Genomic DNA, 17,314 nt, shown 5'->3' with positions numbered 1-17,314 from the left:
AAGGAAGAACTGCAAACTCTTTATTTCCCTGCCAGCTGGTGGTATTCAGACAGGAAAAACTTGCTGTTTTGGCAGGGCAGTGAGAGGGAGGAGATGTTCATACTGTCTAAACTTAGGCTCAAGCTCTTCCTTTGAATTGCTGTCTGGAGAAACATCCCCCATCTAATTTCCCAGATGAGGGAAAGGAAGTTCTGAAGACAGTGCGCTCCCTTCCAGGCCTTTAAGTAGCTCTTGTTTTTTTCAACCTGAGCAGTTCTTTGGTACCTAAAGCTTTTCCTCTTCCTCTATAGAGCCAAGAAAGCAACTGAGTATGACTGTCACACAATTTCTCTGTTTGCTGCAGGGGATCCCCTGGCAGGGTCAGAACTGACTCAGCCCCAGTGACATGAGCCTCCAAGCCACTAGTGCTGGGCTTTATCTGTGAACAAAAGTCTTGTGTTCCTCCCTGGGTCAACAACCAGCACTTACCTGGTAGAGCTCCTCCTTGGTCACGTAGGGCTTCCCCTCGGAGCTGAGGGCGCGGAAAGCACTCTCGATCTCCTCGCTGGATTTCACGTTCTCCGTTTCCCGGCTGATCATGAAGGCCATGTACTCCTGCAGCGAGACGTGTCCATCCCTGCCAGAGAAACACTGTGAGCACCCAGAGCACAGCACTGCCAGGCCCTCCAGAGAGGGGCTGGACTGTTCTGGGAGGAGTGAAAGTCTTAACTCAGGAGACTCAACACCAGATCATTCTCTCAAAGTGAATTTCTTCTTTACAAATGTCAGTCTTGCCTTTCTTAAGGCTTTCACATGAGTGACTGTAAAAACAGCCTGTGAAGGACCTTCCAGCCAACTCCCCAGCTAATACCTCCATGTATTTTGCAGTACAGAAAGGTCCAACTCACATACCTGTTGGGATCTACAGTGTCAAGAATAGACTCAAACTCAGGGTCTGGCTCTCCTTCCTCAACCATGGGCAGATCGTAGCCGAGAGAGCGCAAGCAAGACTTAAACTCCTGGTGGTTGAGTCGTCCAGATTTGTCCTTGTCAAAGTGCCTAAAAACATAAAACCAGAACCCACGTGTGTCAGTTATTGAGTCCCATGAGCTGTAAAGTGAACTGAAAACTAGATCAAGGTTATAACCAGCCCCTGTTCTGTACAAATGAGTTTATATCAATAAATAGCTCTGTCTAGCATACATGAAAAATATGCACAAATTCTTAACTTTGCTTAAAAATCACCTCTTCCCCACCAAAAAAACCCAACTGTATTCTCAGCTGGAATGCACTGGCACTGCCAGCAGCAGGGGCTGCAGGCTGTTGCCCTCTGGCAAAGAATGGAGCAGCTCAGCACAAAGTGGGGCAGACAACAAAGGAGCCACAAATGGATCTTGCAAATAAGAGCCATCCATGTGCCAGAAATATCTCTCAAGCCTTCCTCTGGCCTGTGTTCCTCGCAACTCACTTGAACATCATGCTGAACTCCTTCAGGGCTTCCTCGGTGACTCCAGTGGTGTTCCTGAAAAGGAAGCAGCAAAGTTGAGTAGCAGTTCCTGAGCTGGGCTACTCTGAGTCCAGCACCTGCACCACACAGTGAGGACAAAGGAGCAGACAACCATTCCATGTGGGAACACTTGTACACACTAACTCCACAGAACAAAACCGTTTCACTAAGATCCCACCCTTGCTCATGGCCAACAGAGCTATTCTAAAACTGCTCACTTCATCCCTCTGAAGGGAACTGGGAGGTGATGGGGATGTACAAGCTCACTGCATCCACTGCTCTGAGCAGGAGACCCTTTAGCACAGACCATGCAAGGCTGGCTGCAGGCATGGGCAGCTCCTGGCTTTCCCCCCACCCGCAGTGAGACACTTCAAACCAGGCCAGGCAGTACCGGGCTTGGATCTGCTGCTCCAGGTTGTGTTGCATCCTCATCCCCAGCTGGTCCAGCTGGTCCCACTGCTGTGCCAGCCCCACAGTGCTGTGTTCTGTGTATTTATTGTCCAGGATAAGTGCCTCTTCCATGGCTGCTCCAAGGTCCTCAATTTTCTTTAGCTGGCTCCTCATAGCTCGGATCTCTTGGTGCTTGCGCTGTGAGAAGGGAGCAAAGAGGAAGGAGAAATCATGGAGCACCAGAAAACCCCAAAACTTAAAAAAGTTAGAACAGAGGCTGGCAGGGGAGGAAGGGTTATACTCTTCTTTTTCTCCTAGGACTTTATGTCCATATACTGTGATTTGTAAAATAAGATTCAGAGCAATGTCCATCTGCATGCTCGCTATTGGAAACTAGAGCTTGCAAACCAGTTCTGGAGACTAAAAAACTTCTTATTAGGAAATGTGCTAAAAATACTGTATCCTCTCTGCCCTACTCCACCTCCTTTAGGAAAAAGGGAAAAAAATGGAAAACTATATCAGTGTTGTTCATTGGCCTGCGATGAAGTAGACATCAGATATGTAAACAGATAATCCCAGAGGCCTCTTAAATATTCCAAATGTCTGAAATCAATTAAGATTTTCCCACACAATTCCATGCATTTCCCTTCCTGCTCTGTGTTCCCAAGCCAGCTGGAAATGCTGTTTTAGCCATAGGTGCACATCACTTACTTTAGTAGCTTCCAGCTGTGACTCCAGTGTTCCTGATTCTTCCACCATACAGGACCTAAACACAGAACAACAGTGAGAGAAGGCACTTATCTCATAAAAAAATGGCATGTGGGGCTTGAAATTAACAGTCCTTCCTTGAAATGAAAAATCCTTTCATATATTTAAACACTGGTTTTGTGTTTTGTTTATTCTGACTCATCCTATTTCAGACTGACACTGTACATTTTGTCTGATTCTTATTTCTGTATATAGTTAATTTCTAGCCCCATTTGAAAGGCAACATGATCAGCAGCCACACTTCATGCCAGACTCAAAGCACCCGCTTTACTGGACCTCATGGAATTAGAATTTAGTGCAGTCCCACCCCCTGCCCCGTGCCCAGCACACACCACACACACCAACTGCAGGTGAGTCACTGGGGATGGGCTGTATTTGCAGTCAGGTACAGGAGCTCTACGAAGGTGTGTTACAAAGGGGAAAATGAGGGTAAAAAAAGATGGTGAGAACTACTGGTTTGGTTGAAAAGTAATCTTAATGTGGCATAATCTTTGCAGAGAGCTACAGACCTCTGCTGCTCAGCAGTGCCTGGTGGAAAGGTGCCTTTCCCACCCCACCTCTCCATGCTGCACCAAGAGCAGCTGAGGTTCAGCCACTCTGCCCAGTGATTTCCACCCTGAGCTTTACATGCAGGTCCCCACAGTGGCCAGGGGCTCTGAGATCTCCTTCATACAGACTAGCTATGGACAGTCTCTGGATGCTGCTTTTCCCCCACCCCAAGATCCCAAGCAATCTCTACGCAGCCGTGTTTGGGAATCTCTGTCCTTCCAACACGTACGGTGAGAGCTCGCACTGGATGACCCACACGTGGACAGTGAGTCTGGGTGCTGTGCAGATGGGGTGTCCTCTGACTCTGGGGTATTAAAGTTCCTAAAACCTGAATCTCTGGTATTCCAGTCACTAAAACCAGGTTTTCATCCCCGCTGGACTCTGTCTTCCCACATGTTTTTGAGCTTCTTGAGAATGGGGATTTCAAGTGCTGAATCACTCTGTAGCAATGCAAATGCACCAAACATCTGGGTGTTTCTCACCACAGGGTTAAGGCTCGGACTCAACGCCCGCCTAGAGATGAAGCGCACGCCCAGAGCCTTGAGCAGGAAGCTGGGAACCAACCGTGGAAAGAACCAACAGGGAAACAAAACCTCCAAGCATCTCTAAGCCGTGAAAGTTAGTTGGAAGGAAAGCGAGCCTTGGAATTAACGAGTGCATTTGAAAACCAAAGTGAGGTAAGAAAATAAGAGGAAAAAACCTTCCAGATAGATCATCCCCAACTTCATACTGATAGACACGAATGACACGACGATATGCTATGCTAGTCAAAGGAAAGAAACCAAGTAAATTCCAAAAAGGAAGAAAGAAAGAACAGAGGAAAGAACACACCAAAACACGGCCACTGCAGTGGAGCCACACTCCAAGCCAGCACTGCCTTGCAGCAAACACAAGCAAGTACTTAATGAGAGAAAATTATTTAAATGCTGGTTGCACATACACAAAAATAAACTGTTATTATTTTCAGGTAAGTCACAAAAAAATGAGTCTCAGTAAGAGACAAACTGAAGTTTTGCAGTTATCTCATCTACAGATTGTTTAAAAGCATCTTTTCCTTCAACTCCAAATTGTTCTTCCTCCCTTCCCCAAAGAACACCCATCCCAGGCAGTGCTGGGCACACACAAGCTGCAAAGCAAGGGGTGTGCATGGCAGCTCTCTTCCTGACACTTCCCTGAAGCTCTGCCTTCCCTCTCACCAAGCCAGGCTAAGCACAGCCAGTGTCTCTTGGAACTACATCCACGTTTTTAATCTATTCACAGAGAATTAGGGACAAATTCTGCCTGGCATATCAGCAGCCCTCTGGTAATTTGTTCAACAAAAGAGCCTGGCATGAGGATCTCTAACTCTGACCCTATGTCTTTCAGTGAATGGCTCCTTTCTGTTCACTGGCTCTTGGATACCAGAACTAATCTACATCACTATCTGACAAAGGAGCAGGGAATTCAGCATCCATTCCAGGAAAATCTGCTCCCTTCCATTAAACTGTACAACAAAGCCAGGGCAAACTATTTTTATCTGGCAGAACACAAAAGACTGTGATCATTACAGAGCAACTAAGCAGCAGAATTATCGGTGAAGATTCCATCCTTCTAATAGGAAAAGATTTCTGTTTAGGAGCAAGGCCCTGGCCTCCTCCAGCCCTGTGCACAGGCTCACACACAGCCCCTGCCCTGGCCCACAGACTGCTGGCATTTGACATCAAATCTTATCACAAAGCTTCCACTGTGCTGAGACTCGTCCTGCTGAAGGAATTTAACTGGGCAGACACATTTGCAGAGGCTTTGGCAGTCTGAAAACATTTAAAGATCTTATTATTCCCTTTCCACTTCCAGACAAATGGCCAGCACACATCCTCATCAGGAACCATTGCTGTGCACACAGAGTGGGCTTAAAACTGCTGGCAAATTCCAACAGCTTCCTGAATTCATGTTGGAAGGTTGGTTTTCTCCTGTCAAGGCTAAAATTTGTGTGGGCCATGGTTCTGCAGCAGATTAAGAGTGGGCAGTTCATATTTGCAAACTACGGGGTTTTAAGATATGTAATATCAGCAAAATGTTTAAGAATCTTCTCCTTATCAAAACTTTGGAGAGTTCATTGTTCTCAGAACAGTTATGGTCAAACATTTTATTCCACTAAGCAAGTCTCTTAAGCCGAAAAACTAGAAATGTCAGAATAGCCTGCCTTTGGAAAGGAGCTACACTCTCACACATCTTCTCAACTTAAGGGCCATTTCCTGTGCAAGCCCTCAGAGAAAGCGGGAGCAAAAATCAGGAATTTCACGGTGTGCCAGTGGCTGCCTGTTGTAATTTGGCTTTTGACTAGGAGATTCTTATGTTTCTACTGCTTTATAGCTAACTACTCCAAAGTCTTGTTTCCTGTGTCTGTGCACCTCAGCAAAAGGTTGCTCTTTTTAAATAAGAGGGGTTTGAGAACAGCTTTCACAAGCAATGTAACAACAGGAGAAAACACACAGAGCAGAACACGTCACCAAAATTTGAAAGATACAAAATTCAATACTAACCCATCTAGCAGGTAAGTCCTGTAGAATGTGAAGATCCAAACATCAGGCAGCAGGACAGAGACAAGACAGTAAGAGAGGGATAGAGATTTGGGTGGGAAGCAAACATCAAAAAGTTAAAAATCATATTTATATTTCATTATTTCATGAAGACACATACAGAACTATTTGTAAACACAGAGACAGAGAATCACAGGGTTACAGAGAACAGAACTCACCTCCTCTGACCCCCAACAAGAACCTGTCAGAGCTGCTGACAGCACTGAATGCAGGCACCTGCAATGCTCAACCTTGAGACTTTTTATTCCTAACACAGTTGTTTTACCTTTACTTCCTCTACTTAGAGAAAGTTATTATTAGACAGTGGCCCAGGGAAATGATTACAAACTTTTAAGTTCTTTTCACATCTTCTTTCTCTATCTGAACTGCAGTAAGATTCTCAATACACTGTTCAATACAAAAGGGGAATTAACAGAAATGCCACTTTGCTTGGAGCTTTTTGTGCTCCACCTCCCCAGCTGTGCTACAGCCTAGTTCAGGAATAACTGGAGAAAAATGAAGTCCTGGATAACTGGAATTATTGCAGGAAAATGAATTCAGAAATAGGAACATTTTTAAAGTTCCAGGGCTTTCCTTTCCCCTGTAGCTAATGGGTTTCCCTCAAATCCCAACTGCAGGGAATGGACAAGTCCTGATGTGCTGTTTTTCAGTAGGAGACAATTACAACTTTGACAGTCCAAAGAGATGGAGGATGCACAAAAGTACTACCTAAGGGATTCTCTAAGGGCAGGTCCTGGAAAGACAAACTATACCTGGTCTCCTGAATCCACTGATGGAAGGCATTGGCATGCTGAGCAAATTCCTGCCGCAGTTTGTCATTTTCTTCCTGCCTTCGCTGTTCCTTCTGCAGCTCCAGTTCACGCTCCTGAGAAATGAACAACAGTAATTTCAGAGAAATAAAGGGATTGGTCTCATCCTGTAACAGAAAGCAAAAAACTAAAAACACAGTTCTGAGCCTCAAAACAACATTGAGTGCTTGGTGTCCTGGATACCTAGAGAAAAGCATCTCGGGTGGTAATTCAGAACTGAAATCCTGAGAACTGCAACTGAACCAGCTGCTGTTTCACTGCATAGCAGAGAAGTTAAATTTCTATCACAATTAGGAAGTAAGACACATGCTTTGCCTTTGGAAAACCATGAGAACAACTAAAAATTGCACAAGTTTACAGATAACAGCAATTTTTCTTTGCTCACAAATTTTGAGATATTTTGCTGTATTATGGTGACAAACTCTTGTACCCATTATCTCAGAACAACTTCCTGAGATGACTGAAAGGTCATAAAATATGAAGATACTCTCCCTCACTGACTTGCCTTGATAATTTTCTGCAGATTCCTCCAGGTTTCTTCAAGAGCCTCCATAGTGAACCAAGTGTAGGGGTTGGAGGCCACACGGAAGCTCTTGATCTGGCGATCCAGCTCTGCCAGCTGGTTGAAATCAGCTTGGGCAGAACTGAGGGAGGAACGGAAAGCGTCGTGAGCTTCTCTCAGGGCTTTGATTTCCTCCAGGGAGTTGCAGCGCACAGGATCTGTCAGATCCTCCTCAGCATTCTCAAACCAACTGTTGAAGGCAGAGGCCTTCTTTGCAAAGGTCAGGAAAAGATCCTCAACCTTGAAAAGAGAAAAAAATCCAGTTGTTCAATAATGGAAATATTCTGTATGAGCTCATCTGAAATTAACATGCAAGAGTTTGCCTTGCAGAAATTCTTATGTTAATTCTCCAGGATCTCTAAACTGGTTAGTTGCAAGTGTGTATTTTTTAGTGCACAATTAGATTTTTGTAGCCCCATGGTTGGTCACTCACCTTTCTGAAGTGCTCCTGAGCCTCCAAGAGTTTCTTTTTCCTGGCAGCAGAATTAGCCAGTAGCTGATTCCAGCGTTTCATCAAGGAAGCGTGCCGGGCCTCGATGGCCTTGGACTGGATGTGCTTGGCTGCGAGCAGCTGATCTTTCAGAGCAGTGATGTTTGCAATTCCCTCCTGCTGGAAAGCCTGAAGTCCAGCATCAAATGTTTCCTGAAGCATTAAAAGAACAAAAAGTATTTGAGATTGTATTTTTCTTTAGCTTTTTAAATACCCTGCATATATTTCAAACATGGATTCTTGTGTGTTCACAAGAGTTCAGCTGGTCCCTCCCTCACGTGGTGGCAGCAGCATCAGCACTGACCTGTTTGGTGAGCAAGGTTTGCACTGAAGAGAGGTCCCGTCCATAATCATCTGTTTTCAGACTGTTTTCCTTCTCTCCTGGAAAATGAAACAAATTTTTCAAAAATGTCATTTCTCCATCTCAAACATTCCCTCTGTTCCAGATCAGGTTACTCCAAAGGCATGAAGCAGGGACAGCACTGCTGATTACTCTGGGCTTAGGTCTGCCTCTTACAACAGCACATAAGGAGCTACTGGAGACCTTTGGAAATGAAGGAGTTTAAGGTTTGCTTGTGACTAAATATTGTACAGAACATACCTATCCATGACTCCACCACATCTGCTTTCCAGTTGAACTGGAGGAAGGCTGAGTTCTCATCCAATTTGGCTTTCCTCTGAGCTGCTGCTTTCTCCAGATCTGACACCTTGCCTCTGAGCCCCTTCATCTTGGCTGTGATATTTGCCTCGTGGTGATTGTTCTATGTGACAGGGAGGAAAAAAAAAATATAGCCATCCTGTATGATGTTAAAGTCATCTGAGGCATTCAGGACATTGGTGACAGAGCAAGGACTTCAGCTGAAAGACATGGTCTCAGAAACAGCTTTGAAAGCAGAACACCAACAGCTTATTCAAACACAAAAAATGAGTAAGAGCTCTTTTCAAAGACATGACAGAGAAGAGAAAGTCTGCTGTAACATGAAGATGTCCTGGGGAACCTTTGAAGGTTTCTCTTTACTAGTTCATGCTCACCTTTTTAATGAGATCCTCTCCATTAGCACAGACATCATTCACTCTGTCCTTGTGGACAGTAAAATCAGTCTCAAATGCCTCATGCTTCTTCAGCAAGCCCTGCAAATACAAGACACAGGCACTTCTAAAAATAATTTCTCACAATTTATTAAAAAGTAATTAATTTTATATATCAGTTAGCATAAACTTCTGTCAAAAATTAATCTTAGCTGATTAGCACAACTTACTGTTTTCCTGTGGACAAAAAGAAACTGAGACTCACTTCCAATCAGAGGTTAAGAGATGCAAAGCTACATCAAACTAAAAGTAATTTCCACAGGAAATAACATTATTTGGATGCTTTTATAAAGTGAACTTACATTTTTTATAGTGTAGTACTTCAAAAAGAACAAACAACCTCTAAATTGTAAAGACAGTTAAAAAAAAGGTTTGTTATGCTCTAACCAACAGGAATGCAACAAAAAAGTGCTGAAGACATCCTCCATACCTGGATAGCAGCAAGTGTGTCCCCATAATCCTCACTGGCTACCAGTGTCATTTTCTCATTGATCCAGGCTTCTTCTTCCTCAACATTTGCTACAAACTGCTGATACTCCAGAGACTCCTCCAGACGCTGGCCCCTGTGTGGGGAAGGTAAAACTGATGAGTTTTATGGCATTGAGATGTAGGATATAAAAACAATGTGCAGAGCCTGAACCTTATCATTCACACTTCACTCCTCCAGCAGCAGCCATGGTTGGAGCTCTAGGAATTCCTTGGACTACAAAGCCTGCAGCTGCCAAAGGACTGAAGCAAACTCTCTCCCAACAGTTTCTAATCAGGAAAAATTTCCTGGTAATGGATTAAAGCCAGTTGATTGTAAGCCTGTGGTTTCCAAGTGGTGCAAGAAAAGGCTAAACAACATACATCTCAAAAAGAGGCCTATGTTTCTACTGAGGAACATTGTGAGTAGTCTTGTAGAATCTGTGATCAGTGATAGAGACTATTACATCATATTCCTAAGAACCCATACCTGAAATTCTGTAAATCTGATGATTATGAGTCCATGTAACTTTCAATTAATACTGAATTCTATAGAAATTCATACCTAGCAGCTGCCAGCTGTTTTAACTCTTTCCAGTGATCCACAAACTGAGCCAGTCTCTGCTGTATCTCCTCCTTTCCAATTGTGTTGTCATCTGAAAGCTTCTTACCCGTGTCCAGGACACCCTAAAGAGAAACAGTTATTGGAACATCACCTGCCTTCCTCATGTGCATTGTTTGGGGTACAGCACAACTACTGCTGGCTTTCATCTCTTCCACAGTCAAGAAAGGTGCTGCTTATAGAGAAATCTGTCATGGGGAGAGGCTTTTACCTGGATAGCAGGTTCGTGGGCAGCTAATTCTGCTTCCAAGCGCTTGTGTTTCTTCCTCAGGTTCTGCACACCAGTCAGGTCTCTGCCATAGTCCTCTGAGCTGACCAACAGTTTCTTCTCTCTAAATTCAACAGAGGAGAGAGAAAGATAAAATGTGAAAATTACTTCTAAAGGTCCAACCTGACAAAGAAAACAAAAAACCCCTCAGATTGCACAAAGATCTTGGATGCAAATTCCTGTGTGAGGAAAAGAAAGTGACAGAGGGCCCATCATTTATCTTTGAAGGACAGAATTCCTCTGTCCTTCAGTTTTCTTTTTATAAATATAGATGTCTTTTGTAAAGTTGCCCAAATTTTTTTAGTTTTAAAAGCATGACAAAAGAAGTGCTCTAATTTGAATGATTTCTATCAGCCTCATATTTTTCTCTCCTCCTGAGGTACTAACACCAATGTTGAAAGACCATTTGATTAATGACAACTGGTACAATCAAGAAAGTATTTGAAACTGAAAATGGTTTGAATTTTTGGTAGGGGCATTCCCAAAAACACTGGAATGAAATGTCTGAGTTTTCTGCTTACTGGGATTTGACCAAAGAAAACAGCAGATAAGAAACCACACCCAAAGCAGTTTTTCTGGACTCCTATAAACACACAGTTGTTGGAAGGCAGCTCTAAAGCCACACTAAAGGATTTGAGTGTTGTTGGCAAGCCCAGAACTTCCCAGACACCCACTTGATCCAGGACTCCTCGTCATCCATGTCACGGAAGAACTGGTGCAGGCGGTGGCTCTCGTTGAGCTTGGCGCGGCGGGCGCTGGCCATGCCCTTGATGCGCTGGAAGCGCCCGTTGATGGTCTCACGTTTATCCTTCACCTGGGACGTGTCAAAGGCGCTGCTGGTCATCAGACTGTCAGCCTGGCTGTTCAGGTCCTTCAGGCGGTCCTGGACACGATGGGAGAGAGCAGGGATTGCTCAGAGCTCGTTTCTGTGCTCATTATGTCAGGATGAAAATCAGAATCCGACTCGCAGTCACAAGGTGTTGTTAAAAACCACATTTTGACAAGTCTGTGACTGCAGCAGGTATCAGGAGCTGTACCACAGAATTTGCTCATGACTAGGATTTATCTTCCAAAACTAAAAGGGAAAGCAATACCTCATGAGCAGATATGTCAGCTTCCAGTAACTGGTGTTTTTTCAGAAGGTTGTTAACAGATGCCAAGTCCTTCCCATAGTCTTCAGATGCCAACAAAGCCTCCACCTGGGGATGGAGAAGGAAACATGTAATGAAGAACAAATTGTGTTTCGTGAACTCCTTGAAACTATAACGCTTTAAAATCATGCAAATTACTTCTCAATTTTTTACTAAACCTTTACCTTGTCACCTGTTTAATACCTAAAAGCTTCCCTGCAAATTTGCTTCTTCTCACCTTATTGTTCATAACTAATAACACATACATAAGAATTTTACTAGTAATAAGTTTTTTAAAAACAAACCTAGACTTGATCAAAGGTGAAAGGTACTCCACAAAATCTAACATCAACAAAGGTAATAAAAACTGAAAAAAAGATGCTTTGCAAGTAATTAACTCCTATCTTATTACCTCTGAAAGCCAAAAGTCAAAGTCCTTGATGCCAGTATTGAAATTCTGTTGCTTATTAGCTTCTTTCAGTTTCTGACTCTTCTCTGCTGATTTCTGTACCAGGAATTGCCACTGGTCAGCCAGGGCAGCCAGGCGTGCCTGTCAGAAAGTGAGAAAGATAAGTAAATGTCACAAATGAAACATGAAAAAAGTTCTGATCCATGCAAAACCAGAACATGGTGGAAGTTTGGCTGTTGATTCCAGGTATGCAAGTTAAAGTCAGTATTTTGAGCTGCCCAGTTATAATTTACACCTCAATCAGAGGATCCTTATCCTTGTGACTGAAGCTGAATGATTCACCTGATCTGCACCGTGTAGTGGAAATACCAAAGCTTCTATAAAGAAAGATTTGTTCTAGAGGGACATTGTCCTGCCTCAGTTACCAAAACACTGCTCAGAGCAAAGCCAAGCAGGACTGGAAGGTGCCCACCTTGACGGCGTCCTCGCTGCCGGCGCACGCGCCCCTCTCGATGAGGGAGTTGCCCATGTCGATGACGCCGCGGATGCGGTCGGCGTTGGCGTGGAGCTCGGCCTCAAAGGCCTGGTGCTTCTGGTGCTTGCTCTGCAAGGACAAACCAACACCATCAGGCTCTGCACAAAGGGCTCCTCCATTGTTCTCATGGGCTGGGTGCTCAGCTTTGTGCACAGGCTGAGCTGAAGTTCTCTCTGGGTAAGGAATTTACTGCTCACTCCAGTGGTTACTCTCATTACTTGAGAAACCACCAAGTTTTGACCTGGCAAAACTGTGGCTGAGCTGATACACAGAGCTCTGGCAGCATGCTCTGCATTTCACAGGTGCCAAGGCAAAATTCCCTGCACTGAGCTGAGCTGTTATTGCAGTAAAGATTCCTAGATTTCAATGCAGCCCTTTGAAAAGCAGCAGTTACATATACCCTGAGTAGAGTAGATCATCCTTTCTACTCCAACAGTAACTGCACAAATTCCTACTTCCCTTCCTAATCTATAGGTAATTAAAGAAATCACTGCTCCAGCTTATCTGCTTTCTGCACAGTTGTGATATTAGACATACACAGCCTCATTGTATGTATAGATAAATACTGAATTAACAGTCAAAAATTTCTACAAAAATGTAACTGAATTATTTGGTAAGAATTTTTCACTGCCAAGTTGAGAGCACCATGAGAACAACAGGAGCCTTGGTGTGGGAAGGAGAGTGCAGCTCTCATGTATCCACAATCCATCCACCCACCAGGAATATGACAACAGCACAAAAGTGACAAGACAGAATTTGCAAGTATAAACTGGAAATGCTAGTGACATTGGACATGGGTAGAGAGTGTCCTAGAGAATGGGATGAAAGGAAATGTTAGATCAAAAATAAAAAAGGAAAAATACTATAGCGCTGGTATGAGAAATTCTGCATGAACTGCTTCATTTTGGGAACTGTAACCCCCAAATCCTGAGATTATGAAAGCATATCCTTCAAAGCTAGCTCTAACAACTTGGAAAATTCAATTTAAAAGCTGCCAATTGCATATCTCCATATAATTACCATGACAACAAATTGCAGACAAGCCTTTCTAGTTTAATATAATTTTTTTTTCCAGCTAAAAAAATAGTAATTTAATGTACCACACTCTGAAGTGACAAATTATTCCTTCATTTCTTACTCGCTGGCTTCCCCTTTCTTTGTTCTATCTTCTCCCTGCACATATCCTCATTTTACTCCCCTTCTTGGATTCTTACAAGTGCTGTCAGCTTTCCATCTGGTACATCTCTTTTTCTGGAATGTGCTTTCTGCTTTATTCCCTTCTATGCTATTGCAAGAACTAAGCCAATCAAGATCTAACATTTACTGAATCCTCCATCTTCAGCATTTGATTCTACAAACAAAAGCTCATGAATTTGACATTATGCCCTGTGTTAAATCATCACAAGTGATGATCAAACAGCCAAATTTCTGGAAAAGGGGGACAGAACCCCATTCTCCTATGGGCTAACCCCTAAAAAAGCCTACACTGCATCATTAACGCAGCGTAAATTAAACAGATCATGCAGAACACCTGCAGAACAAATACATAAATAAATGATGCTGAATAGGAATGAACAAAAAAGCCACACCCATAGGATGAGGATCAACAGCTGTACCTGGATGGAGGTCAAGAACTAACAGAAAAAAACAAGAGATTACATGAACTGATGAATGGAGCAGCAACCAGAGTTTGGGCTTACACAGAAGCTTATACAGAGAAGATAAATTCACATACCAGGCTAGTCCAAACTACTTACCAGCAGTTTGGAAAGCTATAAAACAGATTGAGAGAAGTAGTTCAGTGCATTCATACTACTTCATAAGCCAGAATTAAAACATAAGAGATAACTTTATTCCTTAATATTGAAAAATAAATGAGATTTCACACTCTAGTTGAGACCCAAGAATTCCATTTCCTTATTGTCTAGATGCTGGGAGAGACACAGAACAGCCACTTGGGTTTCTTTAGGAAACTTTCTGCTGCAGATACCACATATCTTATTAATTATATGCATGAATAATTAATTATAGACATGAATAATTACTAACCAAGTTCTATTTTGGGTCTCCTTTCATGCATAATGTAACTTCCATTTTCTCCTTGATGAAAGGAGAACATGTCCAACATGATGCACTATTCTGTCATCTCTGAACAAGAATTCCTGAGCATGGATTTTCAAACCAGAGCAGGCCTTGCAAAGTTAACAATGATATTCTGATTTTTAAGCCAAGAACCACATTCACCTGGATATTTGTGGGATCCTTATAGGACTCATCACTTGCAGTCTGAAGCTTTTCACTGATCCAGGCTTCTATTTCATCCACATCACGACTGAACTGCTGGAGGGTCTGAGACTCTCCCAGCTTCGATCTCTTCTCAATCATTTGGGCTTTCAGACGAAGCCACCTGTGGTAATTTGACACATAAAATGAACAAAACGCTAGAGCCACATGAGGCATCACCTTCATCAGCTACAGAACATCCCTAAAGAGGATTTCCAGGATTGCCTTCTCCTCCCAGGCAGCACTGACCTGTCCAGGACCTCGTTGCGCCTGTTGGCGATGACGCCCTTGGCGTAATGATCTGCAGCAATCAGCTGGTCAGCAAAGGACTGCAGGACAGCAATTTTCTCTTCCTGTTCAAACCAGAAACCACGAATTAGAACTGTGGTTCCCTAAAGTCAAATGATGAGCAGTGTCTTGAACAGAACAAGCCTTTTCATCTTCTTTAAATTTACATTACTGGGGCCCTATGAAGGAAGTCTCTCTGCTGCAGGACTGCAGAGTTCAACTCAGAACACTTTTCACCTGTGGCTTTTAGGAAAAAAAAGGTCTTTTGGGCTAAAAACTTCAGCAGTATGATATCTCAATAAATCTAGGCAGCTTTCTGCTACAAGAAATTGGAAATATACTCTTTTCTGCCAAAGGTAAAAAGTAATTTCAAATCAGTAGATTTACACAAATACTTGCCACTATTTCTACACTGTTTGTAAGCAATGAAATACATTCTGATCTGCCAAGCTGCTTTTAAACTTCTGCAGCAAATTTCACATGGCTGAATATTCAGAACTGAACTTTAGAAACCACACATAGCAGAACTCCTTTTGCTAATGATTCACATGAGAAAAAGGAAACTATTTTCCCCTTACTTCAGCTACACTCCTCACCTGGACATTGATTGCTTTATCAAAATCTTCATGTTTCTTGATGAGTGCCTCCACACTGTCCAAGGAGTCTCCTTTATCCTCTGTATTTAAGAAAGCCTCCCGGGCAGCCATCCAGTTTTCAGCTTGTTCACAGTCCCGATGAAACAGCTGGAGAGAAAAAAATCCAAAGCATGAGCAAGACAGCTCAAGAGCACTGTTATCACCATGAAATTGTAAACTTTTTAATGAAAAGAGGAATTATTTTTCTTATCCAAACAGCAGCAGAGTACCTGTAGTTCCAGGCACTGGTCCAGCATCATTCTGCGCTGGACCCAGGCCTTCTCCAGGTCTGTCCGTTCTTGGTCCAGAATATCCAGTTTCTCCTTGATCTCAGGGCTGGCATAGTGTCCATGGGCAAGAAGCTGTTGTCCAAACTGTTCAAATGCCTGGAAAGTGCCAGCTCTTGCATCTATTTCCGTGCGGTGCTCCTGCAAGGGGCAGAGATGTGCTGCTCAACAACCAGAGCTAGAACTGATCTATTTTGGAACTCTAATTGGAAAGTTTCAGAAAAGAGAAACATTTGTTGATGTTTATGATACACTTATCTTTGACATACCTGGTGTCTTTCCAATAAAGCTTCAGCTCCAGTCACATCCTTTGCAAGTTCATCTGAGGACACCAGGCCCCGGATGCCATTGATCCAAGACATGAGGTCCCTGTGAACACACAGTAATAGGGCATTTTTCCCTTTCTCCACTGAAATAAGTCACAACAGGGAGAACAGTCCTTTTCTGAACCCTTCACAGAAATACTCTGTGGAACAATAAGCCATGTATACTTCACTAATAATGAACAAATTGAGGGGGGATCACATCACTACCTGAAGTCACTGAGGAAACGCTGCAGGTCATGAGAATCTCCCAGCTTCTCCTTGCGCTGGTCAGCTCGTTTCCCCAGACTATTCCAAGCCTGGTTCAGCTCAGTGCATTTTTCTTGGAGATCTTCAGCAGATTCTGGATGTGACTGGATTAGACGCTGGGCAGTTTCACCAAGAGAATTCACCTAGGATTGGAGCAAGGGAAATGAACACAGTGAAGACAGAGAGAAATGCTATAGTTTAATCATTTCTGGTAGATAAAAAGGAAGCTTTTGGGTTTTCTTCCTCAGAACCCCACCTTGTCTCCCAGAGCTGCCAAGTCTCTCTCAAAGCCTTCATGTTTGCGCTGCAGAGCCTGAACACTGGCCAGGTCATGCCCATAGTTGTCTGTGTTTAATGCTTGATTCTTCTCCTCTATCCATTCTTTGGTTTCATCAGCATCTCTGATTTGAAGGAAGGAAAGGCAAAAAGAGAATTAAAAGACCTCCCTCCACTGAACAAGTTGGATTGAATATGATTTGTTCAGAACAGGTCCTGCTATATTTCAGAATTCTTTTCACACAAAGCATTTGAGTGAAGACCAAACAAACCCCTCACCTGTGGAACCTCTGGACCTCGTGGGCACTGCCCAACAACTGGCTCCTCTCCTCTGCCAGCTGCTGCAGGGATCTCCAGCGCTCATTCAGCTCCTGGATGAGAGACATGAAAAGTCAAGACTGGCCTTTCACTACAGGTAAAGGTTACTAAATTCTGCTTCATTCCAGAAGAATGAGCAAATTCAGATAGCTTAGTTAAATAAAATAATTTGAGGGGTTTCTCCTGAGCTGTAAAACCAAATAATTTTATGTGTATAAGACAGTGATGTAACTTGAGAAGCAAATGCTGTATATACTAATGCTTCTTTCAATAAATTGATTCAAAAGAGTTTATAAAGCTTAATGCAAGATAAAGACTATGGAAAAGTAGGGTAAAAAATATTCGCAAGTTATAAATCAGGTCAGAGAAAGTTGTGGAATTACCTTGATTGAGTTGAAGGTTGCCACAGTGTGTACCATCAAACGTGCAGACTGTGTGAAAAGGTAGAAATAAAAAATGTAACATTGAAGTAAACTCTAACCAAAAGCACAACCAGACCAAAAA

At 43.1% G+C, this 17,314-nt stretch overlaps 1 protein-coding gene across 4 annotated transcripts in view; it reads right to left on the bottom strand.

Moving 5' to 3' along the window:
• SPTAN1 (spectrin alpha, non-erythrocytic 1) overlaps positions 1-17,314 on the bottom strand; it is a 45,881-nt gene that overhangs the window by 533 nt on the left and 28,034 nt on the right. For 3 of the 4 annotated variants that reach the window (XM_059486431.1, XM_059486430.1, XM_059486432.1), the window contains 28 exons: positions 17,194-17,241; positions 16,772-16,863; positions 16,473-16,617; positions 16,178-16,359; positions 15,914-16,013; positions 15,588-15,785; positions 15,319-15,465; positions 14,684-14,787; positions 14,396-14,558; positions 12,089-12,220; positions 11,620-11,757; positions 11,172-11,276; positions 10,752-10,960; positions 10,021-10,141; positions 9,753-9,874; positions 9,153-9,285; positions 8,666-8,764; positions 8,235-8,394; positions 7,938-8,014; positions 7,577-7,786; positions 7,087-7,383; positions 6,525-6,637; positions 5,716-5,733; positions 2,588-2,642; positions 1,878-2,074; positions 1,448-1,501; positions 892-1,038; positions 469-616 (listed from right to left, as the gene is read on the bottom strand). In XM_059486431.1, coding sequence (XP_059342414.1) covers positions 469-616; positions 892-1,038; positions 1,448-1,501; positions 1,878-2,074; positions 2,588-2,642; positions 5,716-5,733; positions 6,525-6,637; positions 7,087-7,383; positions 7,577-7,786; positions 7,938-8,014; positions 8,235-8,394; positions 8,666-8,764; positions 9,153-9,285; positions 9,753-9,874; positions 10,021-10,141; positions 10,752-10,960; positions 11,172-11,276; positions 11,620-11,757; positions 12,089-12,220; positions 14,396-14,558; positions 14,684-14,787; positions 15,319-15,465; positions 15,588-15,785; positions 15,914-16,013; positions 16,178-16,359; positions 16,473-16,617; positions 16,772-16,863; positions 17,194-17,241 — 3,714 coding nt within the window. Of the gene's footprint in view, positions 1-468; positions 617-891; positions 1,039-1,447; positions 1,502-1,877; positions 2,075-2,587; positions 2,643-3,893; positions 3,957-5,715; positions 5,734-6,524; positions 6,638-7,086; positions 7,384-7,576; positions 7,787-7,937; positions 8,015-8,234; positions 8,395-8,665; positions 8,765-9,152; positions 9,286-9,752; positions 9,875-10,020; positions 10,142-10,751; positions 10,961-11,171; positions 11,277-11,619; positions 11,758-12,088; positions 12,221-14,395; positions 14,559-14,683; positions 14,788-15,318; positions 15,466-15,587; positions 15,786-15,913; positions 16,014-16,177; positions 16,360-16,472; positions 16,618-16,771; positions 16,864-17,193; positions 17,242-17,314 lie in introns of all 4 variants that reach the window. The other variant, XM_059486433.1, reaches the window with a different exon arrangement.

The sequence above is a fragment of the Ammospiza nelsoni genome, chromosome 20 (genome assembly GCF_027579445.1).
Source record: "Ammospiza nelsoni isolate bAmmNel1 chromosome 20, bAmmNel1.pri, whole genome shotgun sequence".
Taxonomy (NCBI): Eukaryota; Metazoa; Chordata; class Aves; order Passeriformes; family Passerellidae; genus Ammospiza; species Ammospiza nelsoni.
The sequence above is the reverse complement of the archived record's forward strand: the minus strand, read 5'-3'. Positions and strand labels throughout refer to the sequence as shown.